Source organism: Osmerus mordax, chromosome 2 (genome assembly GCF_038355195.1).
Source record: "Osmerus mordax isolate fOsmMor3 chromosome 2, fOsmMor3.pri, whole genome shotgun sequence".
Lineage (NCBI taxonomy): Eukaryota > Metazoa > Chordata > Actinopteri > Osmeriformes > Osmeridae > Osmerus > Osmerus mordax.
In genome coordinates this window covers 6,232,570-6,258,757 of record NC_090051.1, presented here as the reverse complement: position 1 = coordinate 6,258,757, position 26,188 = coordinate 6,232,570, and the positions used below count along the sequence as shown (strand labels likewise).

The following is a 26,188-nucleotide window of genomic DNA, read 5'->3' as shown; positions in this document are numbered from 1 at the left end:
CAGCAGGTGTCTGTTTGTTTGTGTACAGTAGCTGAAGGAATGCATGACATGACAATACTAGAATTCACACGAACAGACTCATGTTGAGAGTCAATTTATCAGATTCTCTCTCACTCACACAAAACACACACACACACACCTCATTACTTTCTGTGTGTGTGCGCGCCTATGCAACCCAGTTGAATTGGTCTAACTCAATCCTCAGTATAAATTCCACCCAACCGCGACATTGAAGAGCTGGCTTTTCCGTGGCGTAGCTGGTTCGAGCGGTTTTTGTAAAGGTGGTGGTCACCTTTGCGAGTCAGAGGACCCGAGTTCGAGTACTGGCACGGGGAAAGACGGGGAGGAAGCGACACTGATGGGCAACGCAACCTGTTACACGTACATGGGCCCACGCGTGTGTGCGCGTTACAGTCCCTAGGAGCTGAATGACTGTATGCCTATTGATTAACCTCACCAGTGTGTGTTTGTGTGTGTGTGTCACAGGCACTCGAGGACTCTGTGGGCCAGAGCGGTGGCAGCAGCAGCGTGAGAGACAGTGGTTTCGGAGACGGCTGGTACTGCGAGAGAGAGGACCTGTTCTACCTGAGAGGAGGAGGACGGCAACACAGGAGGGAGAACTCCCTGGACAGTCTCGACTCTGAGGGCTCGCGACCCCCCAGCATCTCATCTGACACCACTCTGAAAGGCGGCAGCGAGGGTAGGGGCGGAACACACACACACCCTTACGCACAAGTTCCGCACGCATCGGCGCACTCTGGTGAACACGCACACAGACAATAGCGCTCAAACATGCACTACTGTCAATGGATTACTTTGTGTTTCTGTTTGGTTCTGGTGTGTTTGGTCTGAGTGTGCGCGAGCGCGTGTTTCATGTTTCATCGGTGGCTTCTACCCGCACTGGAATCCTAACTATTGGAGATCTTGGAAATTGATTGTATAAAAGGGACAGGGATAGTTGTGTTTGATGTTGAATTCATAGCTTTCTGAATATGACGGATTGACGTAAACAACAACATGGCAACATTGTGCCATAAATTATTTAACTTTGTGCTCTGCACACTTGTGCCTCTACACGAGGCCCACTCTTGTGTGTGTGTGAGTGTGTGTGTGTGTGTGTGACTATACGTTTTGTGAATACGAATGGAATTCTGCATCAGTTTGTGTACTCATGCCTATCTCCATCTAGTGGCCTGTTGTTGTAACTTTATATTAACTTCATCTTCATAAACGTGTGAACAAAACATGCTTCATAGTTGTCTATCAACCAGAGCTGGAGAATGTTGTTTTGTTGCTTGTTTTTTTTTTTTTTGTGGGGCAGAACGGGTCAGTGTAATTAGTGAGAGGCTGTACCCCTCGAGGGAGACATTCCAGGAGCTTCCACACAGCGCTGTCATGTTGAGGCCTCCAGTCCCACGCCTCTCTGCTACTGCCCCACCCTGCTCTCACCTCGCCTCACATCTCCCTCTCTCTGTCCCTCCATATCTGCCCCTCTCCGCTCTCGTTCCCCCGTCTCCTTTTACTCGACTGATGCTCTCCCGTCTGTGTTTGCATCTCCCTCTCCCCTCCTGTCCTGTTACTCCTCACATGCTCTCCCATCCCCTTCTCTCTCTACTTTTCCCTCCACCTCCTTTTTTCTCACATGCTCTTCAACCTTACCTCTCCCCTCCTTTCCTCTCCAATAATAGTTTGTTTGTATAGTCCTATGTACAAACAGTGTCACAGAGGGCTTCTCCTCCTCCTCTCCAGGTTGTTGCAGTGACGCCGAAGTAGATTCCCTCTTCAAGATGGCCGACAGCAAGGACCCCCTCCATTACCGCCGCTCGCTGGTGGTCACGCCCAAGACAGCCACCCAGTTCAACCAGTTCCTGCCTACCAAGGACAAGTCCTCGGGCTACGTCCCCGCCCCGCTGCGTAAGAAACGGGCCGAGCGCCAGGAAGACAACCGCAGGAGCTGGGTGGGCCCCCAGTTTACAGAGGAGGACGGCACCTTCACCAGGTACACACACACACGCCTGTATGCAACACACCCCCACCTGTACACACACCCCCACCTGTACACACACGCACGCCTGTATGCAACACACCCCCACCTGTACACACACACACACACCCACTTGTTCACACACACACGCCTGTATACAACACACACCCACACCTGTTCACGCACACACACGCCTGTATACAACACACACGCACACCTTTTCAGACACACACACGCCTGTATACAACACACACACACACCTGTTCACACACACACCTGTATACAACACACACAAACACACCTCCAGAACCACACATCTGTCTTTGCAGTAGTAGTGTCAAAATCCCGTGGACATTCTTAGCGGCGTATTCAAAAGTGTAGAGGTCAGCTTATGTCAGTTAAGACTCTACAAGAGAAAGGAAAGTTCCCGCTGTCCAGGATGGTTGGATCCAAACAATGGTGATTCCAACATGTTCTATTCTTGTCTACCTGCATGGACTTCCGTCAGTAGAAGCATTGTCTTCCTCATGGAAAGAGACTTATCAGAGTCATGATAATACTGTATGCCTAACTCCTACCCAGTTTTCTCCTCACACACTGTCTCTCTTCCTCCCACTGTCTGTCGGCCATGTGTGGTTGGGGTACGTACACTCCGGTTGTTTTTCCCATCGTGTGTGTGTGTTTGTGACGTTTGCGATTGCGTTCATCTGTGACCGCGAACCCATGGTTTTCCACCGCTGTCAGTGAGACCAGGCCCGGCTCCGACCCCCAGGGCAACGGGCTGCCCCCGGGCGCCCCCCCTGCGGCCCACCCCCAGCGGGCGTACGAGTACGAGAGCGGCAGCGACTCGGACGCCGAGCGGCCCGACCCAGACCTGGTGCTGGACGACCTCGCCAGCCGCCGTTTCCACAGCCCCTCCCCCGCCCCGCCCACAAATTTCGCGGTGCCCATCGGCCTCCCGGAGGGGGGAGTGGGGGTCTCGGGCGGGAGGGTCGGAGGAGGAGGAGGAGGGGGGGGCACTTGGCCCAGGGTGTCCGCGAGCTCCGGCACCCCCCCTCGTCAGACATCAACCTTCCTCAGGTCAGGCCTGCGGAGCGGGTTAGGGAGAGAGCTTTGTGACGAGCCTGCTGCCTGGCGAGAGAATGACAGAGACACAGCAACAGAGGAAGGCGTGATGGACAAGTGTGCTTCTGTCCTCCCTCTGTTGCTTGGTGTGGCGTTTAGCGTAACCAATGACGTGCAAGGCCCTCGGGCCTTCACCAGCGTGATGCTTCTAACAAACCTGGACTCCTCTCTGGTCTCTTGGGTTGGTCTTCTTTGGGCTACCTTGCTTGTTTTTGTTTGCTCACTTCTGTTTGGTTTGGTCTGCAGTGTCCTTTTTTTAACGCCCGAGCTGTTTGCTTCTTTCCGATTTGATTCGATTTGATTCGACAGTGTGTCCAAATGTGTCGCTCTGCTCTCCCTGGAGACTGCCTGCGCTCAAAGAACAATCGCGAGATGCTCCCCGGCTTGCGATTGGTTGTGCACGCTTCCTGTTCCTGTTCTCTCGAATGATTTGATTGGCTGTCTCTCACGAGCAGCAGCAGCAGCTCGGCGCTGTGCGCGCCCCGGCACGCCTCGGTACGGCTGGACCACGGGCTGCGCCCCGCGTCGGCGGACAGCCTCCTCCGACAGCTGTGGGACGATTCCGAGGACGAGGACGAAGACGGCTACGCCGACCCCGTCCAGGACGACCTGTACGCCCGCAAGGTGGGCCTGTCGCCCCAGCCCGTCGCCAGCGCGCCCTACAATAAGTTCTTGCCCAAGTTCTGGACCCCCGAGGAGGACATGCACATCCAGAAGATCAAACTGGGCTCCCAGAGGCGGCCCTGGTACAGGAAGATGCAGGGCTTCAGGTGTGTGGACCGGCACCCTGGCTGAGGACTGAACTGCACACACACACACACACACACACACACAGACAACACTCACGCATTCGCTCCTTCTAACACTGGAGCGGACAGTCACACACTTCTAACTAACTTAGGTCCCCTCTGTAACTGGTTAGCCATTTCATTCTATTACACTTAGTATAATTCTGCCTACCACTATACTAACCTATTCTCTTTAGTGGTTGCTTCTGGTTCTGGGTCAATGCATGTTATTCTGTTGTCATTTCTAAATCTGTAGTGGGTCAGTTGGGTCTGTTCTTCTGGGAACTGCTTTTCTCTGAGGTGTTTCTACCTGTCTGACCACTGATTCTCTCTCCTCCTCTCTCTTTTTCTCTCACACTCTCTGTTTCCCTCTCCTCCAACCCTCTGTCTTTCCCTAATTTTCTCTCCCATTCTTCCTCTTTGTCCCTATTTATCTTTCTTCATTGCTCTCTCTCTCTCTCTGTCTCTCTCTCTGGTGTTTCCCTCCATCTCTTCCTCCGGCCTCAATTCCTCCCTCCTTCCTCCCTTCCTCTCCTCCTCCACGGCCGCAGTACAAAGAAGTCAGGCTCCTCCTCAGACGACTCTGAGTGCGACGTCAGTCCCTGGCTGTCCTCTGCTCCTCCTCCCCCCGCCGCTGGCCCCTCCCTCCCTCACCCCCACGCACCGCAAGGCTCTGCCCATCCGGCAGGTCAAAGGTCGATACAGCCGCTCGACTGACGTGGCAGGAGCGTTCTAGAACCTCCTGACGTCATAGGAGGGATGCTCCAATCAGCCACTCCCTGACATACTAATGGTGACGTCACGTGACCATGCTATTAACACCGCCTTAACATGCATCAAAAAAGCTGCTTGTTGCTTAAGTATTATGTGTCTTTACTTGGCTTTTTTGTAGCCTAGTCATATTTAGTACATAATGTAGTTGAGCACTGGACTATATTTATTTAAGATACAGATATGCTGAAAATTCCTGTTTGAGTGGGCCCCCCCCCCTCCCATTTGATGCATTTTTCAAACAAGACAGCATCAAAACTCTATTTTGCTATCCTTTTAAAAAAACTTTTCCTACTTTTCTAGTTCTCTATACTTCTCCGGTTCACTTGCATGCACTCATCTCCACCTTCCTTCCTCTCTTTCCTCCTCCTCTTTCCTGCCGCCCAAACCTGCAGCCCTCACACCCATCCACACACTGCCCCCCAGCAGACTCCTAAACCACCCACTCCGCTGCTAGAGCGCCCCCCTCTGGTGTTCTCCAGAGTGGACCCGTCCTCGGGCCCCAGGCTGGTCAGAGGAGAGCGGAGGGCTCTGCTGGGACGCCATGACCCCCTGGAGGCCCCCGAGCCCTGGGAGGTGGGAGACGCCATCCTCCCCGACCTGGAGAACGACGACATGTTTGCCAGGAGGACCCAGGCCTTCCACTCCAACTCCGATCTCGCTCTGATGAAAACGAGTGGGTGTAAGAGCCAATCCTGTTCCCCCGAGCCGGAGGTCAACATCGTTACCCAGCCTTCTCGCCCTGGCGACAGCAGGAGACCCCGTTTGCCTGACATCCAGAGAGATGATGTTTTGTACCGCAAGGTAAACCCCCAGCAGGCACAGCGCCCCCTATCTGGAGACCCTGAGCGCTACACGCCTCTCCACATCCCAGAGCCCTGGGCCCTGCCCCCCTCCTTGCAGGCTCGACTGATGTGCCCCCCTTGCCCTTTGAACCAGGAAGTACCGTCAGAAGATCAAAACGAGAGGAAGGAGAGACCGAAAACAGACGACATGTTGCTCAGGAAGTTTGGCGTTAGGGCCCAGGGTCAGGGGTCACCTCTAGCCAAATCAGCCAATCAGATGACTCCGTCAGTGCCCACTTCCTGTAGCGAGGGGGACCTGCAAAAGATGCAAGAAATCCGAGAGGCGAGCAGGCTGAGGTTTAGGAAGAGGCTACTTGTGGAGAGGTTAGCCTTCCTTAACTCCTAGAGACCAGGGTACAACTGGCAGCCTGGCTTGCTAGCTATCTTATCATCTAAACTCTACCTTGTGTTAGTTGTGTTGTTTTTCTTTTCCCTCTCCGTTCTGACTGCCTTCTTTTTAGCCTGAAAGCACACCAGTGTCTTTCGGTTCGCAGAGCCAAAGCGTCAGAAGAGTGTTGAAGTGACCTACCTGTATGCTGCATGTTGATGTGCCACGGGAAGATGCTATCTATAGTCTCACTCGAGGGAGTCTCGCTTTACAACGAAGCACTCTCTCCTCAGAACAAACCAGGTGCCTTTCTTCCTAACTGGACAAGTCGACCCTACATCCCAGTTGAGGACATGTAGCTGTCACCAGACGTTGTTATGGGTTTATCGGAATTGCTGCTTGTTTGAAATATCTATTGTTACCTCAGATTTGGGCCATTTGAGGCAGATTGTTTGCAAATTAGGTAAAGTGGGAACATTTTGCCTTCACACAGTATTAACCAACCGCCAACATTTTGGTAGCATTACTCTGAAAACCTAAACTATACAAGACCCCAGATAGAAACAATTCTGCTTGGTGGTCATATTGTTGTCTTCCTGCTACTATTTCTATTGAAGTGTTATTTATTAATAAACTGCATGAACACTGTTGTTGATAGCAATTACCAAAATGCCTTTCGCATTAATAACCAGGTATTTCAATATAGGATTCATCTGCATTTGTTTAGTTTTTTGTTTTATTTTTAAAAGTTTTCTGCTTGTACAACATCCGTCGCATTAATAAAGACTTCCCCAGACTGATTGTGGTTGTGATGGAGTGTAATAGACATGACTTAATTTAAACATTGCAGGAGCCACCTACATTAAGCACCTGCACTGTAGCAACTACAGCCTACAGCTGGCCTGTAATTACTGTGGCCACCTACATAAGAGGTTGAGCTACGTGGTAATACTACTCACTTTAGGGACTCTCATACTTACATGGGATCCTCAGGGCTGTGAGCACGCTGGTGCAGGAAGGTTTAGGTCTGTCAGCCACTCGGTACACAACCCAGGGCTCACCTTTCGAGAGTCCAGCTTGAACAGATCGCTGGCAGACCGAGTGTTTGTGTGTTTTACATATTTCACAGCACAGTGAGGATTGGATGATAAATTGTTGCCTGCTAATCTGGGGAATCGTGAAACACTTTCCTTTTCTGTGTACACACACACACACACACACACACACACACACAGGGTCCATTTAAATGTGGGTTTATATCCTTCACACGTGGAGGGATGAAGTTTCCAGTGACATCATCCCATTGACTCTAGAAAAGGGACTGTTGTTAAAGTGATTCCCTCCCTCTCCCTCCCTCCCTCTCCCTCCCTCTCTCTCTGTCTCGTCTCACACTCTCACTTACACACACATCTCCAGCCGTCACGGAAAGTTGATACAGAGGCTTTACAGAATGAGCTTTTCCAACTCCGTCTTCAAATAAAAGGGCAAAAACCATCTGACTTGCTGGTGGGCTTTTACTGTCTGGGTCTATCAGCAATAGAGCTTGTGCTCAACTGTGACCTACTAATTTCAATGAACCTTTGAATAGGCTGTTACTATGTGGCCCTACTGTTTAATACTGTATAACACCCCACCACATACCTTCTTCAAACACAGTTTTCCCTATACTTATATATTATACTGGCATACTTTGGGTTGTGCTTCATTTAGTTTGCGACCACAATTAAAGCCAGCCGAACAGTACCGAAAGTGCAACCTCAGAGTAATCATCAAGAATTTGTGTAGTGTTTAGCAGTATCTCTATTGACTGAGGTCTGCCCTGTCTATGGTTCTCTCTGGTTCCCTAGAGCTCTCCGTAAGCCCGATGCTAGTGACGGGTGAGTTGACGTGCAGTCCAAGGAATGTTTCATGTTCCCATTTGCTCCACCCGGCTGCGGCTGCACCCCACTGCTTTTGTATTCCTGCCCCTCTCTCTGTCTCACCATATCCCTCTCTCTCTCTCTCTCTCTCTCTCTCTCTCTCTCTCTCTCTCTCTCTCTCTCTCTCTCTCTCTCTCTCTCTCTCTCTCTGTGGCTGGCTGTTAAACGCTGACACCGAGCATAGCTGTGAATTGTATGGCACGGAGCCAGGCAAAATAGGGGGGTGGGACAGCTCTCCACAAAGGACTATTGACAGAGCAACAAAGTGTTGCTGCAGCGCACACAATAACAATAACGCTTGGTCATCCTTCCCAAACATACTGTATGGCCCACTGGCTTGTATTACGATGTAGCTGTACTGTAGCCACAGCATAGCCTGACTCAGGAAGCAAATGACCCAGTAGTGCAGTAGAGATAGCCTCTGAAGCAGGTGAGTAAACTCGGATGAATACAAGGCCACGCCCAAATGCTTTTGAGTGGCTTCACTGTGTGCATGTGCTGGATGGAACGGCAGGAGAGTGTACCATATCAAAGCACGCTGTCCCTAACCGGTGAATAAACTGCTTTACATTGCCTGCTTGAATGAACTTGTGTGGACATTAGACGTGTGGTTAACTTGGGTACGTGTTTCATCCTGGTTTACTAACACCTGGTGAGCTAACTAGTTACTAAACTGTTTTACTAATCCGACTTTTGTTGTTACTCCAGTGTCCTTTGCCTCGTGTGCACAAAGCATTGTAATTGTTAGTGCTGTAATTGTAATTCACGCTGTATCAACTGGCCAACTGGCCAGTACCACAGTAGGAAGTCTGGAGCTGTTTCATGTTCATTTAAGGTAGCTAAGTTATATTATTGGAACGGGATTGACCCCGGTCTGCTTCCTAACTCCTCCTCTGTGTGTCCACCCGTCTTCAGGAGTAAATCTATGAGTGACATATCAGTGGACCCAGCCAGTCTAAGACAAGTGCGCTACGAGGAGCTGCAGAAAATTCGTGAGCAGGTGAAGGAGAGTGAAGACCAGTGGCAGGATGTGAGTATTGCATGCACAGCCACACAAACGCACACTCAAGTACTGCTGCTGTCCTTGGGGTGCAGGAGTTGTAGTAACTACGAGAGATAACGAAAGAAAACCTGGGACATCCCCATGTAAACACGCTCAGGAATGCACATGCTAGAGATTAGACATCCATGTATCAAGGAACTATAACTCCATATTATGGAGTTCATGGATGATGTTGAGAGAGCTGTTTTTCTAGTTCGTTCTGTGCCTGTGGCCACTTGAAAAAGGAGAGCTGGTTCTACTAGTGAAAAGAAAGGACCGGAGAGGACAAATACTGGTGTCAGACCTACACAGGACTCTAGCTAGGGGATGGGCTGGATAAAATGTGCAGTACGATCAATAAACATTATGTAATAACTGAATGGTGACACCAATCACCACGACTCAGTGAGTTGTAATGACGACTCAGAGATGTGATCGCATTGACGAACCCTGCTGAACTCACATTCCCAGGTAAATTTGTTTTCATTTTTGCAAACATGTGAGTTAATATCCACCTGTTGGTAGTTGAATACCTGTGTGTGTGTGTTAGCTAGTGGTATTGCACTGTTTGCAGTGCAAAGTGACGGATTCTTAAAGCAGCATTTAGGTCACACATGGACCCCAATGCACAAGAGACCTGAGCTGGGAGGAGCCAAACACACACAAATAGGACACCTTCAAATGTATTGCTCTCTCTCTCTCTCTCTCTCTCTCTCTCTCTCTCTCTCTCTCTCTCTCTCTCTCTCTCTCTCTCTCTCTCTCTTTCTCTCTCTTCTACTCCATCTACTTCATTCTGCAATTGACCATCCGGTGTTCCAGAATCCCCCCTTTCCTCCATGTTAGAGATGGACAGAGTTGAGAGGAGTTTTTAAGATGGCTGCCTCTCTGGTTGACCTTGGCTGGTTTCTCCGCAGGACCTCACCAAATGGAAGAACCGCCGGCGTAGCGTGAACTCTGACATTGTGAAGAAGAAGGAGGAGAGAGAGGAGGTCGAGCAGTTCACCCTGACTGGAAGCAGTAGCAGGAGGTCCAAGACCTTCAGAGAGATGCAGGAGGAGAGGTGAGGAGGACACACACACACACACATGAAGTGTTAGTCAGGAGGCACCTGGTCTGCTTCTAGCAAAAGGTACAGTCATCTGTCTAGCCTATTTGCTACATCTGTAGGTGAGGACACACACACGCACACAGATATTCACTTCCTTTTATTTACGTGGTGTTTGAATGACACCGACAACGTTTTTATCCTTAATGCCAAATTCCTTGCTTGGAGAGCACAACTTAGCCGCTCCAGTAAGTACCTGTCAATGAGGATGTGGCTTTGTACAGCAGCCTGGTGAGAGTCAGACGAGTGAGGCCAGATTACTGGTGACCTGCCTGGGAATGATCTCCAAGTCTCTCTAATTGTCTCTTTTGTCAGTGTGAAAATGTAATGTAATAGTGGCTTGTATCCTGCCTCCCCTCCCCCCCTCTTTTTCTTTTGCTTTTCTTTCATTTTCTGTGCCTTACCTCTTTCCTCCTACCCCTTTCAACGTGCGGTCCCCGCTCCCCTCTCTCCTTTCTTTCTGTTTCTCTCCACTCTGCCTTCAACCCCCCCCCCCCCCCACGCTCCTGTCACTGCTTTTGAACCTCTCCCCCTCTCGCCTCCTTTATCTTGCTTTGATTCCTCTCTCTTCCGCCCTCCTTTTTTTTATCCCTACTCCTCCCTCTGTACTATCCCTCACTCTTCTCCCACCCCCCCACCCCCCTATCTCTCTCTCTTCCTCACCCTTCCTTTCAACCCCCGCCCTCCACCTCCCAGACAGAACCGGGACACCAAGAGTTCTCTCAGCAATCGTCTCAGCTCCCTGACCTCTCTGGACCAGGACGTGTTTGAGGAGCCGGCCCCTGTTCCTCGGACCCGTACCCTCCCCACCAGGAGCTACACCGTCGACACCCCGTACGCAGCCGAGGACCGCCCCACTGCTCGCTCCGTGCCCCCCCTGAGGGAGGACCCCCCTTCCGCCAGGCTGGAGCCCAACAGGGCCATCTTGCCCCCCGCTGTGCACAAGGGGGTTACGGGGGACCTTCCTACCACCAGCAGCCGTAGCTCCATCTTTAAACCTTCCAACCCCCCAGCCACTATGGAGATTAGCAGCAGCCCAGTCAACACAGCGGAGGACACCTCTGCCCCAGTCCCCAGCCTTCTGATCAAAGCACCCGAGTCCAGGCTCCCCTGGGCGAGCAGGCAGGCCAAGGAGACCCCCTCTTTTGGCCCTCTGGATGAGCAGCCCCAGCCTGGCTACAGCCTGCCTCCCGGGGTGTCTCGGGTTTCCGCCTCTCTCCCCAGGAGTTACCAGAGATCGGATAGCGCCCGCCTCACCTCAGTCGTCACGGCGCGGCCCTTCGGGACACAGTCCACCCGGATCACTTCCCTGCCCCGAGCCTTCACCGTGAGTACCAGGTCCCACTGCCGGGTCTGCCTGTCTGCCTCTGTCTTTCTGCGTATCTGTTGGACAATCAGGCAGGCAATCTGTCTATCTGTCTCCTGTCTGCTCATTAGTTAAGATGGTGTCTATTACCACATTGAGCTTATCTGGGCTTTTGTAAGGAACCACTGCTCTCGCGACTCTCCCGCATGCAGTGCATGTCTCTGAGAGAGCTAGGTAGCTGGAGGTTTTCTAGAGGCCAGGAGAGGAAGCTAGCCTGCTGTGACTATGCTCCTCTGGACAGCAGAGTACTGTTCAGTTTCTGGAGTTAAGCGTAGACACCTCACAGGCTCATCCCGAGTGAATAATGAATGAATCCAACGTGTTTTTATACTACTTGCTATTCACAACAGAAATCTGCTGCTCCCGGCCTTCACTTACTGTCTGTTGCCTGGAGTGTGATGGAGGTCAAATTGAAGCTTATTATCGAGGCGCTGGTTCATGGCTAAGTGTGTGTTCCATGGTCAGAGTGTGAAGTGGGTGAAGTCTAGACACTGCGAGGTTACATCATCTATTTTATACTGCAGCCAGACAGTTGCAGCTACTCAAGACTTTTCCCCAGGAATGCTTTTTAACTCTGAAACTCTCTCTGACTTTGAATATAGAGGAACTAATTCCATTTTATAGAGCGCTAAATGAAAACGAGATAGAGTTGAAACGAATAAAAAAGCGATGTGGACGTTTCCCGCGAGTCTGTCTGTCATCCAGCATGCCTCGTCCCATTCCGCCTCTCCCTCCCCTAGATGGACGAGTCTCTGAGGCGCGTGAACGGCGAGCCGGAGACCGCCAGCAAGCCTCCGCCCTCCATCCCTGTCCTCGGCCGCTACGGCCAAGCCATGACCTTTGAGGACGAGGCCCGCTCCAGCTCAGCCCAGAGCAGCAACGAGGAGGAGGAGGAAGAGGAGGAGGAGGAGGAGGAGAGGAGTGGGACCCCCACACCGAGTGTTTCCCCTGTGGTTCCCCAGATCAAGGATGACCCCTCCGGCCCCCAGACCAAGGCTGTGTCTCCCACTCCAGTCCCAGTCAGCCCCACACCCCCAAAGGACACCAACCAGGTACTGTGTCGTTGTTGTAATTCAGTCATACAGAACCTGGAATCAAGATGGGGCACGCGGCCAGAATGGGATCGTTATTTATGAAGCTTTGGCATTAAAAGCCGCCATTGACCGAAACATTGTGTGAATGGTTTGTCCACGACACAGTAGAACCTACCTACTTGTCGTAGCAGTAGTAGTAACCTCTTGTAGCTTTCCCATGGTGTTTACAGTCCAGCCCTACCCCGCCTGGAGGATCCACACCGGGCCCTTTGTCTGACAGCCATGAATGATTAATACAACAGAACAAAGCTTCTCCATTCCTTAGCTCTGGAGCGGGACCAACCAGACCCGCTCACACACACACACACCGTCCACCCAGCCTGTCCATGGAAAACACTAGAGCTAGGATTACACACACCGCTACATAGTGGAGGAATGTCACTAGAGTGGGATGAACCATGATAGAAATCTAAACGTGTGCGTCTGTGTGTGTTCATAGGAGAGTTTCTGCGACATGCGCATCAGTCTGAACCAGAAGCCCAACAGCAGCACAGACTTTGGTTTCCATGCCGACTGGGACTCCACTGGAGCCCACATCACATCCATGCAGACAGGTAACAGCCTCAATCCATCCTCCGATAATCCTCATCCAGTCATCCCACATCATTCCATTCAGTCTCATTTGGAACTCCTCATCCACACCAAGCTATAACAGAGGCCCTGGGTCCATCTTGCAGGATTATCAGAGTGCTCGGTATGGCAGCCCTCATATCTCTCTCCAAAAGAGCCAGCAGCAGTGTAGAATATGTTCGCCCAATGTAGGACAGCTTTTATCTGGGTCACATCTGCTGGGCCTTAGCCTTTCTCTCTTTCTATCTATGTCACTCTCTCTTTCTCCCTCTCCAGCTCTGTCTCTCTCGCTGTCTCCATCTTTATTTCTTTGTCTCTATCTTACTGTGTGTATCTACACTGGACACCAGATGTACACTCGTCCAATGTATCCACTTGCGGAGTATTTCCTGGGGTAGAAGTCACCGACACGTTCTGTCGGCCAGTCAACTTTGTCCGCCTGGTTGACCATCTCCCCGCACTGCACCTATTTGCTCCAACTCTCCGCCTACCTTGACCCCTGACCTCTGACACCCTGCCTCGGTTTGCCCTCTGTGCTCCCCAGGCAGCCCAGCGGAGCAGTGCCAGCTGCAGTTGGGCGATGAGGTGCTGGCGGTGAGCGGCCACAAGGTGTCAGACATGAGCTACTCTGAGTGGAAGGGCAGCCTGGAGGACGCCCTGCAGCAGGGCAGCCTGGTGTTGGACATACGACGCCACGGCAAGAACCGTGAGTAGGGGGGGCATGTGTGTGTGTGTGTGTGTGAGAGAGAGACGGAGAGAGACAGAGAGAGAGACAGAGAGAGAGAGAGAGAGAGAGAGAGAGAGAGAGAGAGAGAGAGAGAGAGACACACACACCCTACCCCTTTTAGGGTGTGTGTGTGTGGGGGGGGGAGAGACAGGGAGGGAGAAATTTAAGATTGAGAGTCACTTAAATGTTGTTTTTCAAGAGTGCCAGTTTTGTTTATCGTTGCCAGCTTGTTAAGATGTTGTGACACCTTTGGATTGGTCGGTAAACTGTTGTGGAATTGTTACCTAAATGTCCCCAAGACAGTTTAATGACCAACTGAAAATCTCTCCCAAGTTGTTTTCTCTCTCCTGGGATGACATGGGAGTCCAGTATCTAGTCTGTGTCTCTGTGATGCCTCTCTTTCTTTCTCTTCCCATCTCTTTTCTATATTCTCTTAATTCATGCCTCTGTTTGTCTGTACATGTACTGTTGATCTGTGTGTCTGTTCCTCTGTGTTTGTCAGTTCCTCGGTGTGTGTTTTTGTCTGTTCCTCTGTGTGTCTGTTCAGTTGTGTGTGTGTGTGTGTCTGTTCTTCTCTGTGTGTGCCTATTCCTCTGTGTGTGTGTTCCTCTGTGTGTCTGTTCCTCTGTGTGTCTTTATGGGGAGTTTACCACGTGGAGAACTAACCCAGGGTCATATAGTCCTTCAGCTCACCAGCATTACCCAATGTTGTATCAATGCTACTTCACCTAAACACAACTTAATGCATTCATCCCTATTTACTCAGCAGTAAACTTGTCTGTACTTTTTCAAGTTTTGAATAAATTGACCAAAAATAGAAGTACCCAGCAACCTTGTGGACTAGAGGGTGAAGCTGTGGCATGTGTTTCAGCAAAAGTGTTTAGTCTTGCATGGCTGTGGAAGGTGGTTCCTCTGTCCTTCTCTGTCCTCTAGAGTAACCAACATAACCATAACCCCTCCTCATCTTCCGGCTTAACCACTCTACAACTATGCACTGCGGTTGTACAGGAGACGTGTGCTCTGCCTAATACTGTGCTCTCTCGCACGCACTCAAACCACACACATACGAAACATGCCGTCTCTCTCGCTCTCCGCCTCTCTCTGTTCTCTTTCGGTCTCAAATTCTCTCTGCTCTCTCTCTCTATCTGCTCTCTCTCTCTCTCTCTCTCTGTCACACACACACACATACACACCACTCTTTTGCCGTACGTCCGGGACATGCAGACTGGGACAGAGACCATCCTTCCCTGCCGTTTAAAAGCCATAAGATCATCAATCTGACCAGTATGGATCATCCAACACTTGTAGGTGGCCCCGACAAACCCACCGTCAACACCACCAGTCTGGACTTCACCTCCTCCACATCCACCCGGAACACCATGGAGGTCCCCAGCCACCCAATCATTGTGAGCCACACTCGGTTATCTACAGATTCAAAGTGGTCAAGGAGGCCTTGGTTCTAGTGTGTGGTAGCCGTTTGTAGAGCAAATGTATATCCAACACGCTCTCTCACTGGTTCATTTGAATGCACTGTTCATCTTCAGTGAACTTTACATGCTCTGCCCTATCAGGACATGGCCTCCAACGGAGTTAATGGCGATTTCCGTGACAAACCAGTGACCCTGAGGAACAAAGGTAAAGAGCATAGCAAAATCAAAAACCTCAACCATCATCATATGCTGTCAAATACCCTGTTAACTGTCAGGGAGCATTAAAAACAGGGTTTGGGTTATTGAGGGTTGGCGTTTTGATGGTAGTGTGGAATGTAATATTTTGAAATAATAAGTGAAACCTTAAGTCTTATTTCAAAGAATTGTGTGAAATGATCCTGATGGAACATGTTTCCACTTCTGGGGTATTTGAAGTTGTAAGCTCTGTGAGAAGTGTTCTCTCCCTGTGTTAACCTTTCCTTCTCCCATCCTCTTCTCTTCACCGTCTCACACGTAGAGTCAGAACCCATTTCTTTGAAAAACTTAAAACGGAGATCAGAGTTTTTTGAACAAGGTAAAACAAAAAAAGAACCTCAACCATGTCCGGGTTATTGGTGGAGGGATGTTATTGGCCTAATCTGTCTGTGCTTCCATCATCACTCTTTTCCAGCCTTTCCTGTTGCTGTATTCAAAAGATTGTCGTGTATACAAGTTTTCATCCCAACCTCGGCTCACTATAACGGTTCGTTGATGTGTGGGGGTCAACCCCCCCCACGGTGAGGTAGAGCAGATCAACGAGCCGTGACACACGAGGAAGGGTTGAGATGAGAACCTGTATGCACACGGCTTACAGAGGCTGCTGGCCCCGGGCTACCTCTGTCTGTCAGGTTCCATGTACTGTACCGGTGTTGGAGTAACCCCTGTATGCTCTCTTCCTTCTTCTCCTCCTCCTCGCCTCTGCCACCTCCTCCCCCCCCCCCCTCCCCCCCAGGCTGCGTAGCTCCAAGCGTCAGTGCTCTGGTCTATCTCTGTGGTAAACTGTGGCTGAACTTGTGCTGTGATCTGTGACACCTCTCTTCGGCGGCTGGGCCCTGGCTCTCTGACATGTAGCCCCCTGAAGCACATAGTCCCCTCTCAGATGCATTAGACAGCAGCTGAGAATACTGTCATCCCCGTTGCTAGGCAGCCATTTAGCTGAAAAACAATGTTAAGGTCAATACATTTCAGTTCAGTTAGTTAGTCATTTAGCAGACGCTCTTATCCAGAGCGACTTACAGTAAGTACAGGGACATTCTCCCCGAGGCAAGTAGGGTGAAGTGCCTTGCCCAAGGACACAACGTCAGTTTGCAAGACCGGGAATCGAACTGGCAACCTTCGGATTACTAGCCCGATTCCCTCACCGCTCAGCCACCTGACTCCAATACATCCCAGTCTTTTTCAACAATGTAAATAAGTACAAAACAATTCTGAATAACATTATTGATTATTTACTATTAAGTCTGTGTCAATTCTGTATAGTGTCAAACACAGTCTCTATAGCTATGACGCCTAATGTAGAGGCCCCATCATTCAGAGGCCTGCCAGCATGTCAAGGACCATGCCAGCTGAACCCCAAATCCCTGATTCTGTCTGAGGTGGTTGTTGTGTTGAGTGAGATGTGTGACGTGTGTAGGTACGGTGTCCAGGGTTCACACACTGGCCCTCACGATCTTCCTACGCATGCTGCGCCCTCAAATTCCGCTCTGGTGTTGTGTTTGTCTGACTGCCTGCCTGCTGTTCTGCCCGTGTGTGCTCTTGTGAACGCATCTATTTTACTTGTATGTTTGCATGTTGTGCATACGTCTGTGTTGCCTATTGAATTATTTTGTCATGTCAGTGTGTGCATGTGTGTGTGTGTGTGAATGACATCTGTGTTTAAACCTGTCAGTCACTGATCTGTCCCGGAGATGAAGGTACATGCTGGCGCTGGTTTTGTTGACATCCTTCTGTTTTCTGTTCAAAGGAGGATCCGAGTCTGCAATATCCGATGTAAGTATCCAACTCCTGCTCGAGTTATTCCTCGAACGGTTTGTTGATATTTCCTGACAAAGGTCAAACCTAGCTTAAAGAGGAGAGTTGTAAAGTTAGCTTGGAAGAGGATCCCCCGGGCCATACAGAGCCCCCCACTGAGAGTGACATGTTTATCATGTTCACCGCTGCTGCCGACCAGCGCTATTAGCTCCCGACTGACCAATCACCCTCAAGTACAGGGAAGAGACATTCCTCAAACCCAGAGTCGTTCAGTATCACATCAAGGTAAACAACTGAGGTTGCCTCCAGTGAAGCCTAGTCTGCTCTCTTTAACAACGATGCGTGGGATCTCGTTTGACGGAAAAACGTCTCATCCCGTCGAAGGCGGTCCCGGTTGTGTATGTAATCGGGTGTGGATGTACCCTTCTGTGATTGCATGTCCTTGGTTTTTCTCCCCTCCTCCATCCAGCTGGCTGTTCCCTCCATCGCCCCGTCCTCCAGCCGCTGGTCCTGGGACCCAGAGGAGGAGCGCAGGAGGCAGGAGAAGTGGCAGAGGGAACAGGAGGTCCTCCTGCAGGTACCGCTGCCAACAGACCTGGGGTCACACACTCGTAAAACCACAGCTCAAACCATTCAAGAGGGACCACTGGCTATTTTAAAGTGGCTGTTGTTTTTATATTGAGGCACGCTAGATGAAGGCCTCCGATGAATGACATCTAATGTTAATGCCAAAATAATACAAAAAGCAAAGAAAAGAAAATGTCAAGCTACTTTTTCTCTATTTCCTGTGTGATAGACCTAAAAGGTCTAATGTCTTAACAAGGCACACACACACACACTCCTTGAAGTGTGTCTAGTTGTTTTAACTCTAGCAGATGGGCCCTGCCTGGAGCTGTCTATGTTTCATGCGTCAGAGAGTCACATTACCAACCCCACTACTGCTGCTGTCTGAACATCTTTACACTGCTGCATGGCAGGATTCTAGCATAAGCTACAGAATAGTCTGTCACCTCTAATTGTGTGTGGCTGTGTGTGTGTGTGCCTGTGTGCGTGTGTGTGTGCCTGTGTGTGTGCAGGAGAAGTATAAGCGAGACCAGGAGAAGCTGGAAGAGGAATGGCGTAGGGCCCAGCAAGATGCTGTGAATCAGGGCAGCACACACCAGCAGGAGGTGAGAAGCACCCCCACACACAGCACACAGCACCCCCACACACAGCACCCCCACAAACAGCACACAGCACCCCCACACACAGCACAGAGCACCCCCACACACAGCACACAGCAACAACACACACAGCACACAGCACCCACACACACTTCCACTAGACACCATACCAACACTTGGCACACACACCCATATTTACATTTCTAGGGCAGATGACAGCAGAATTGAGAATTGTCTTATATTAGTACAGTGATGCTGAATTGAAAGGATGATTGACCTACTGTACATTAAACCTGGAGGTCCGCCCCCAAGGCACTCATTGGAAGTGATTGTTAAAGGGGCCACAATATCATTGTATAATGTCATCTGTCCCCATCTGTGCTAGGTTTGAATTTACTTGAGATGTGTCAAGGATATTTACACTTTTCAACCTCCAGCGAGAGAGAGCTGGATATCACACCATGAAATCACATTGACAAGACTGTCAAGATGTGTTTCACACTTCCAATCCACCTTTTTCTGTCTGTCTTTCCCCTCTCTCTCTCTCTCCCCCTCCATCTCCCTCTTTCCCTCACTCTCATCTCGGCTGGTCTTATCCTCTCTCCTCCCCCCTGGTCTTCCCCTCTCATGGTGCCCCCCTTCTCCCTTGTTCTCCCATCTCGCTCCCACCCCCTGGTCTCTCTACCTCTACTTCTCTCCTTCCTCCCCTGTATGCACAGATGAGTCTGGAGGTGGAGAACAACAGGAGCATCAGCCCTCACTCTCCCCTCTCCCCCCTCAGCCAGCCGACTCCCCCCTGGCAGGAGCAGGAGGAGTCACAGGCTCAGGCTCTGGAGGAGGAGAGGAGCCGGCTGGAGGAGCAGGAGCGGAGGAGGCAGGAGGAGGAGAGGAGGAAGAGGGAGGAGGAGGAGAGAGACCTGGAGCGCCTGCAGGAGGAAAGGAAGAGACTAGAACAGGAGGAGGAGAAGGAGAGGAGGAGGAGGGAGGAGGAGGAGCTGAGGTGGCAGAGGAAGAGACAGGAGGAGAGGGAGGAGGAGAGGAGGCGTCAGGAGGAACAGCAGCGTAAAGACAGGGAGAGGGACCAGGAGAACCAGAGGTCAGCGTGACACCATTAGTTTCAGCAGAGACTCACCCTGTCAATCACTGTCGACACTTCTAACCTATCTACTCATAGTAGTCTTTCATCTCTTAACTGAAACATGCCCAGTTGTCTGCGTCGCAGTATGTAACACTCACAATCGGTCTGTCTGCCTGCATGGATTGCCTGTGTGTCTTACCTGCTTGCCTTCACTAATGTCTAATACTGTCTGTGTGCCTGTTTTGTCTGCATCATGTGCTTGTCTGCATCCTGCTCTGGCTGCATCACAGGGGAGGTGACTCCTATGGCTATGCCCAGGTCCAGCCTGAGCTGTCCATGACTGACAGGTCAGTGTGTGTGTGTGTGTTTCGATTCATTCTGCCGCTGTTTGTTCTAAACCATGCCAGTCTAAACCACTCGAATTAAGTTACAATAACCCCAACATGCTTATTAATGCTCTTTCATACAGTCTATCATTTTTGATGAAAATTGTACTGTGTATATTTTTATATACAGAAAATGTAATATGTGTATGGGTATTACATTTAATTTGCATACATTAATTGTGATAATACATTATTAAAGGAGACAGTGTTTGTGTTGTTGACAGGGTGAAGTCCAAATCTACACCCCAACTGGACGATGTGGACCATGCCGATTCCAGAGGTCAGCCTGTTTCTATAACAACATCAATTACTACCCTTTCCTCTGCTGTGATCAATTGTAAAGAGAGAGAAAGAAATAAAAGGCATGAGTGTGAACAAGAGAGGCCCGTGTTGGCTGTGGTACCGTACGAGTGTGTGTGTATACCGGTAACGTAGCTCAGTGTTGAAGAGTGTGTTGGTGTCGGGGCTGTCCCAGGCCGCTCCGGCCGTCCGGGGGGCATGGCCCAGAGGCTGCTGGAGGAGGAGCTGAGACGCCAGCAGGACAGGAGGGCCCAGGGCCAGAGGGCCGCGTCCCAGCTCGAGCTGGAGAGGAGGGACATCCTCAACGCCATGAGATACAGGGAGCCAGAGAGAGGTTGGCTCCGGCCCCCCTGGGGCTCCCGAGACCCCCCGCAACCCCCCCCCCCACTCCTTCCATTCTTGGTTAATACAAGACCCATCAACCAATCAATCAGTCAGCCCGCTATGCCGTTTGTCAAATTGACCTGTGGGCGTGTCGTGATTGAACCTGGATGGATCAGTGGTTCGATCCAAGCGGTCACTCTCCCTTTCAGTGAAATGGCTTGCTTTCTAATCAGTCGCCTAATCCATTTGTCAATTGACGTGTTCCGAATGATGTATTTCTAAATTGAAAGTGACCAACAAAGTCCCCCTACTCTTCTTCACTCCAAATCTAATTTCTCATCTCTGCATCCAGAGGCTCCAACACAGGAAACAATTTAACGTCCTCTCTTCTCATTGGCCACAGCAACTGTCACATCCGTTTCATTGGCATTTTCCTCTTCTCTCATTGGCTGCAGTGACCAGCAGTGGGCTGGCTGAGGCCTCATGGGGGAAGAAAGGGGACAGCCTGTCTCAGTCGGAGGCCGAGCGACAGCAGATCCTGCGGGAGATGAAAAAGAAGACCCAGCTCCTGACTGACAACAGCTGGATCCGCCAGAGATCCACCAGCACCACCACCAGCAAGGAGCCTATTGACCTGGCTGGCCCCATCCGCAGGTACACTTCCTGGGGTACAGCCAAACCACTGCTGGCCTGTGAGGTCTGGGTGGGATCAGGGCAACTGTATGTTACAGAGATAAATTGCTCTAAGATGCTTGGATAGCAGAAATACCTCAAGTTTGGAGCTCAGATATCCTCAGATATCCTGGTTTGTGAATGTTGACTTCAGATGAGAAGATGAGAAGTTGAGTTCAAATGAGAATCTAGTTTCAGTTCCCATTTTCCAATCCACCTAGCATTCATATCTATGCTGTTTTGACTCCTCAGAGGCGATTCCCTGGACAACCTGGACGCGCCCCGCTCCTCCTGGCGCTCCTCATGGACCCCAGGAAGCACCTCCTCCATCCCCAACTACAGCCGGCCCCACTCCGCCATGTCTGCCAGCGGCGGAGGAGCGGGGGCTGGGGGCTGGGCTCGCCCCGGGTCAGCCACCTTGCCCTCTTCCTACTCCATGAGCTCCCTGCGAGCGGGCGGAGGGAACCCCTCGTCCTCCTGGTCCCAGCCCTCCTCCTCCCCCACCTCCCCCTCCCCCACCACGTCTCCCGAGCCCCCGGCTGAGCATCACCTGCCCTCCCAGCAGCAACGCAGCAGGTAACGTCCAATCACAGGACAGGGATGCTTCTGCCAACACATAAAGACATCAAAATGGAGTTGTGACAAGTTGGCCCCTGATCGTGTTCTGTGGGTCTAATGGGTAGAGTTAGGGTTAGGTTTACATTTACATTTATTCATTTAGCAGACGCTTTTATCCAAAGCGACTCCCAAGAGAGAGCTTTACAAAAAGCGCATAGGTCAATGATCATAAACAACGAGATAGCCCCAAAAACATTGTGGGTAGCCAAAACATGAGGCATACATTGTGAAACGCAAATAAGTGCCAATGGGAACTTATGAGGTTTGGGGGAAAAAGACTCCAAACCATCCAGCTGTGCTGCTGCCGCTTCGACTAGTGCTGTTACATTTAAAACTTCATGCATTTAACCAATGAAAGAGGTTATCCTCCAGGCAATGCCTTATTACCAATAGTGGTGTGTTTGTGTGTATTGTGTATGTGTGTGTGCGTGGAGGGTGTGTGTGTGTGTACATGTAGCGCGTGTGTGCATGCGTACAGCAGTTGTGTGTGAGGCTGTCTAGTCACCAAGTCTACATTCTGTAACCCAGGTCAGTGAGTGGCAAGAAAATCTGTACGTTGTGTGACTCGCCGCTGGGCAAGGGAGCAGCCATGATCATCGAGTCCCTGGGGCTCTGTTATCATTTGGGCTGCTTTAAGGTGAGAGGTCATGGGTCATACCAGACCGTCCTGTCATTGATTGGAGACTTGGCATCCTTCGTGGCCTGTCCCTTCCAAACTAATCGTGGCTGACTGCCACAATGCTAACATAGTACTCAATCACTGTACTAACCTGAGAGTGGTTCTCTGTCAAATCTGATTCAGAATAACTCTGCTAATGTCTAACAACGCTTTTCCGATTGTTCTTGAAACTAACATTTGTACATTTGTGCCAAAACATTCAAACTGATCAATGTAGTCTATCTAATCAATATAGTCTAATACCTTGTTGCTTTCTGTGGTGTATGCTTGAATTGGATTGGCTCTTCCATCTTGGGGTTGGAACTTTCTCTTCGTGCTTCCTGCCTGTCAAGGCTTGAGCTGTCAATGTTTCTCATTCGATTGGTCCCCCTGCCTGTCAATCAGCAGCTGATGTTTACCCATTGGCTCCTCCCATGTGTATACCTCGTACCCCCCTGCCTGCCCTCACAACTGCTGCTCAGGTCTGTCCCAGGGGAGAGGGGCTGGATAGTAGTACCAGGATCTAACAGAGCCTTCTTTTCCCCTCTCCCCCTACTCCGACAATACTTTCCTGTACCCCCCCCCCCCCTTCCCTTCTGTCCCACCTGTCCACTTTAGTGTATTGACTGTCTGTGCGACCTGGGAGGATCAGAAGCAGGGGCAGAGGTCAGAATACGCAACAAACAACTCTACTGTAACTCCTGCTATGTGCGCTTCAAAAGTGAGTATGCATTCATGTCCATTTTGGACTACATATACTGTATATACATGGACTGTCTTGGCTGTGTGTGTGAGGTGGTGTTGATAGTAACCGTGCTGACACCCTGGTTTGTCCTGGCCATGCAGCTGGACAGCCCACCTCCATGTGACCTCCCTGGGCTCCAGCTCATCCAGGAAGAGACCTGTCCTGACAACCCATAGTCACTGCTGCCATGGCAACAAGCCCGGCCACCTCTAGGAAACGAGTTCAGCGGTATACCTGCGTTGACAATAACAATGGCCCTAATTTCTTTAATGAAACGTATTCCTTGTTTTTACATTGTGTGTGACAGGGTGAGATTGATATCAAAGTTATCCAAGTTAACTTGTCTATAATATCAAAGTATTACAAATCTACTCGTATAAAGTATAAGGGACGTGCATGCACCGGCGAGTTTTAGTCAACGTTTTAGGATGGAGCTGTACACACATACGGATCCCATCAATAAGATGATTCATTGTAATCTCCCAGAGAGATCACTTATCATGTAGGATCGCAAGAATGGCTGGACAGTCCTGCTTCTTCTCACTCATCTGTCACTAGCTTCCTTTCTGCTGTCCAGTTCCACACTCTAGTCAGGTCGCCTATGTTAAACTATAAGATTATCTCGTAATTTTTATGAATGTGCCTTCTCGTTTGTGACTGGGGAAAAGATTGTAGATCAAATGAATTTAAGGATATTTAAATACTTGTGGTTGGTTGAAGAGCGCTTATTGTGGGATTTGGTTTTTCTCATTAATAGAATGATGCCTTCACGTTTGAGCAGCAGTTGGTGTTGTTGTTGTTTTGCCAGAGAGGAAATTTATCATATATTTACCATATGGCATTGAGGTAAATTTTGTTGAATAACATTTGTAAATAAAACAACCAAATTGTGACCCCCATCTGTCTGAGTTTTTGTTAATGGCAGACATTTCATTTAACTTATGATGTATGAGTATGATACAAATCATAATATTTTGTTGGCAGTGTCGCTCTCTCTCCAACTTTCTGTCTGTCACTGTCTCTCAGTGTTTGTGTGATTCTCTCTTTGTCTCGATCTCTCTGTTCTGATAAGTGGAATTTCAATGGGTCTCAGACACCCTGCTTGCTCCACATTCTCCGAAGCCAATTTGTCATGCATATTTCAAATCCAACGCATGCATTATACTTGATTATTCCACGATGGGCTCTCATTCCAGTTGTCTAAAGAAATATCGACATAAATATCAGATATTCACAAGAGCATGATGGAGGCTGTTCTGCTCTTTCCCTGCCTCTCTCTCGTGTTGAGAAGGATGATGAGTTGGAAGAGAGCTAGTGTTTTGGCCACGTTTATGTGTCAATATATTTCTGTCTGTGTTCATAGTTGTGTGTTTCTCCCATCACTCTCATTTGATTCCCGTCGTCCGTGTGTGATTGGCTCATCAGCATCATCAATCATCATTACCGTGACGTCTTCCGACCAATCGTCTCCATGTCTGTCTCATTTTAATCCATTCCCATCTTCTGTTTGTCAGACGATTGATTCTTTGTACTGTTTGTTCAAGTTGACTAATGATGTGTTTTCATCTGTAGTATTATTAGCAGAAGTAAGTTATTTAAGGAACAAGCCCCTAGCCATGGGCATACATCCCCATCATGAAGCATTATTTTGTTAAGAACACTAAGTATGGAACGGGTACCACACAATGTGAGATATTATTTGGTTTGGCAAGTTTAGTTACTTAAGACTTTTTCTGCTTCAATTTCTTTGGCACCGTTCATGGTTCCTAGCTGCTGTTATGGCTTGGGAGCTGTTGATCAATATCTATGTGGGTAATGTTAGTTATTTATCTAACCAACACTTACCATGTGATGGGCTGTCCCAAAGAAGTCGGAGGTAAATAGAAACTGATGTTCAGAAGTTGTTTTATTAATTTACTTTTATTTTTTCATATTTATATTCAGTACACATGTACAATATACGAATAAAAACACACAAAAGAGAAAGATAAGCTGCTAGACATATCTATGGTATGACTTAGTTCCAGGCAATTTAATAAGTTACATAGTCAAGCATCTCAAGAATACAGGGTTCCATCACTACAGAATATAATTAACAATTATCTTTGAGATAGTCAATGAAAGGATCCCATATGGTCCAAATTATATTGGTTGCTTTATATTTGAGTGAGTTTATTCTCTCCATTTGTATGACTATGATCATTTCATTGAGCCGTTTCTGAAAGCAGAGAGGTGTAGGTGATTTCTTGATCTGTTGGAATAATTTTCTTGGCAGCTACCATACACAGCATCAATTCCAATTGTTCATTGTTCATAGTCCATGGATGACTTTGAATTGAATCAGTTTGCCAGTAGTCAAGCAAGATTCTAGACAAACCTTCATTTCAAATGTCGTCAGACACCTCAAAATTCAGCTTAGTGGATCAAGCTTCTTTCAGGTGGTTAGTGGATACAGAGTTACAGTAGTAAACAGACATACAAAGCAAGATATGGTGTGTATGGAAGAAGCTCAAAGAGCTAGTAGTAACTGGCATGGTTTCAACAGTTGCCTTTGACATAACTACTGCAGTCAATGATTAGGATGTTGGTGAGACATACAGATTCTTGGAACTATATAGATAGTGCAGTGCCCGTGATGCAGCTGGTGATTACAGTTTTTTTCAGTGGCTTCTTACCTACAGTAAGGTGCATAGCATATCAATATATCTATTATGTAACTGGGACTTGAATATGTTTTGGTAAACAGCCAAAATAACACTGTTTTGTTATTTTGGCTGTTTACCAAAACATATTCATGTCCCAGTTACATAATGAATATAAGCTTAAAGTGGAGTCTCTCAGATTCAATTCACAGGGTATTCACATCCAAATTGAAGGCAGGGTTATGGAGTTACTCTTTAACATGTAACCTCTTGTAAGGGACCAAAGGTGATTGGACAATTGACTCAAAGGCAATTTTATGGTAAGATAACTGGAATTATAGATAGTGCAGTAGCTACCCATGCCCGTGATGCAGCTGGTGATAATGTCGGTTAGTTGATGTGGTTTTATTGGAGTTTGTGCACATTTGCAATGTCCAGGCAGAGCTTTTGCATCAGTAAACACATTCATTTATGTAACAATTGACTGATCTAGTATCC

The 26,188-nt window shown here is 49.2% G+C and overlaps 2 protein-coding genes across 6 annotated transcripts in view; both read left to right on the top strand.

Annotated features, from left to right (window-relative positions):
- Positions 1-23,941, top strand: part of lmo7a (LIM domain 7a) — a 36,693-nt gene extending 12,752 nt beyond the window's left edge. For 2 of the 5 annotated variants that reach the window (XM_067251036.1, XM_067251000.1), the window contains 23 exons: positions 487-700; positions 1,750-1,999; positions 7,689-7,718; positions 8,676-8,790; positions 9,717-9,862; positions 10,604-11,234; positions 12,014-12,325; positions 12,807-12,921; positions 13,482-13,643; positions 14,889-15,070; positions 15,236-15,299; positions 15,612-15,668; positions 17,097-17,122; positions 17,574-17,681; positions 18,181-18,273; positions 18,987-19,363; positions 19,636-19,692; positions 19,956-20,011; positions 20,811-21,009; positions 21,280-21,603; positions 22,174-22,282; positions 22,922-23,024; positions 23,150-23,941. In XM_067251036.1, coding sequence (XP_067107137.1) covers positions 1,788-1,999; positions 7,689-7,718; positions 8,676-8,790; positions 9,717-9,862; positions 10,604-11,234; positions 12,014-12,325; positions 12,807-12,921; positions 13,482-13,643; positions 14,889-15,070; positions 15,236-15,299; positions 15,612-15,668; positions 17,097-17,122; positions 17,574-17,681; positions 18,181-18,273; positions 18,987-19,363; positions 19,636-19,692; positions 19,956-20,011; positions 20,811-21,009; positions 21,280-21,603; positions 22,174-22,282; positions 22,922-23,024; positions 23,150-23,172 — 3,501 coding nt within the window. In that variant the 5' untranslated portion in view covers positions 487-700; positions 1,750-1,787 and the 3' untranslated portion in view covers positions 23,173-23,941. The remainder of the gene's footprint in view (positions 1-486; positions 701-1,749; positions 2,000-7,688; positions 7,719-8,675; positions 8,791-9,716; positions 9,863-10,603; positions 11,235-12,013; positions 12,326-12,806; positions 12,922-13,481; positions 13,644-14,888; positions 15,071-15,235; positions 15,300-15,611; positions 15,669-17,096; positions 17,123-17,573; positions 17,682-18,180; positions 18,274-18,986; positions 19,364-19,635; positions 19,693-19,955; positions 20,012-20,810; positions 21,010-21,279; positions 21,604-22,173; positions 22,283-22,921; positions 23,025-23,149) is intronic. The other 3 variants (XM_067251027.1, XM_067251009.1, XM_067251018.1) reach the window with 3 other exon arrangements.
- On the top strand, positions 2,424-6,642 carry LOC136959271 (LIM domain only protein 7-like). Its single transcript, XM_067253560.1, has 5 exons — positions 2,424-2,443; positions 2,729-3,064; positions 3,565-3,879; positions 4,374-4,592; positions 5,064-6,642. Exons 1-5 carry the CDS (start codon positions 2,424-2,426, stop codon positions 5,857-5,859), a joined length of 1,686 nt encoding a protein of 561 aa, XP_067109661.1. The 3' UTR covers positions 5,860-6,642.
- Positions 23,942-26,188: the final 2,247 nt, after the last annotated feature.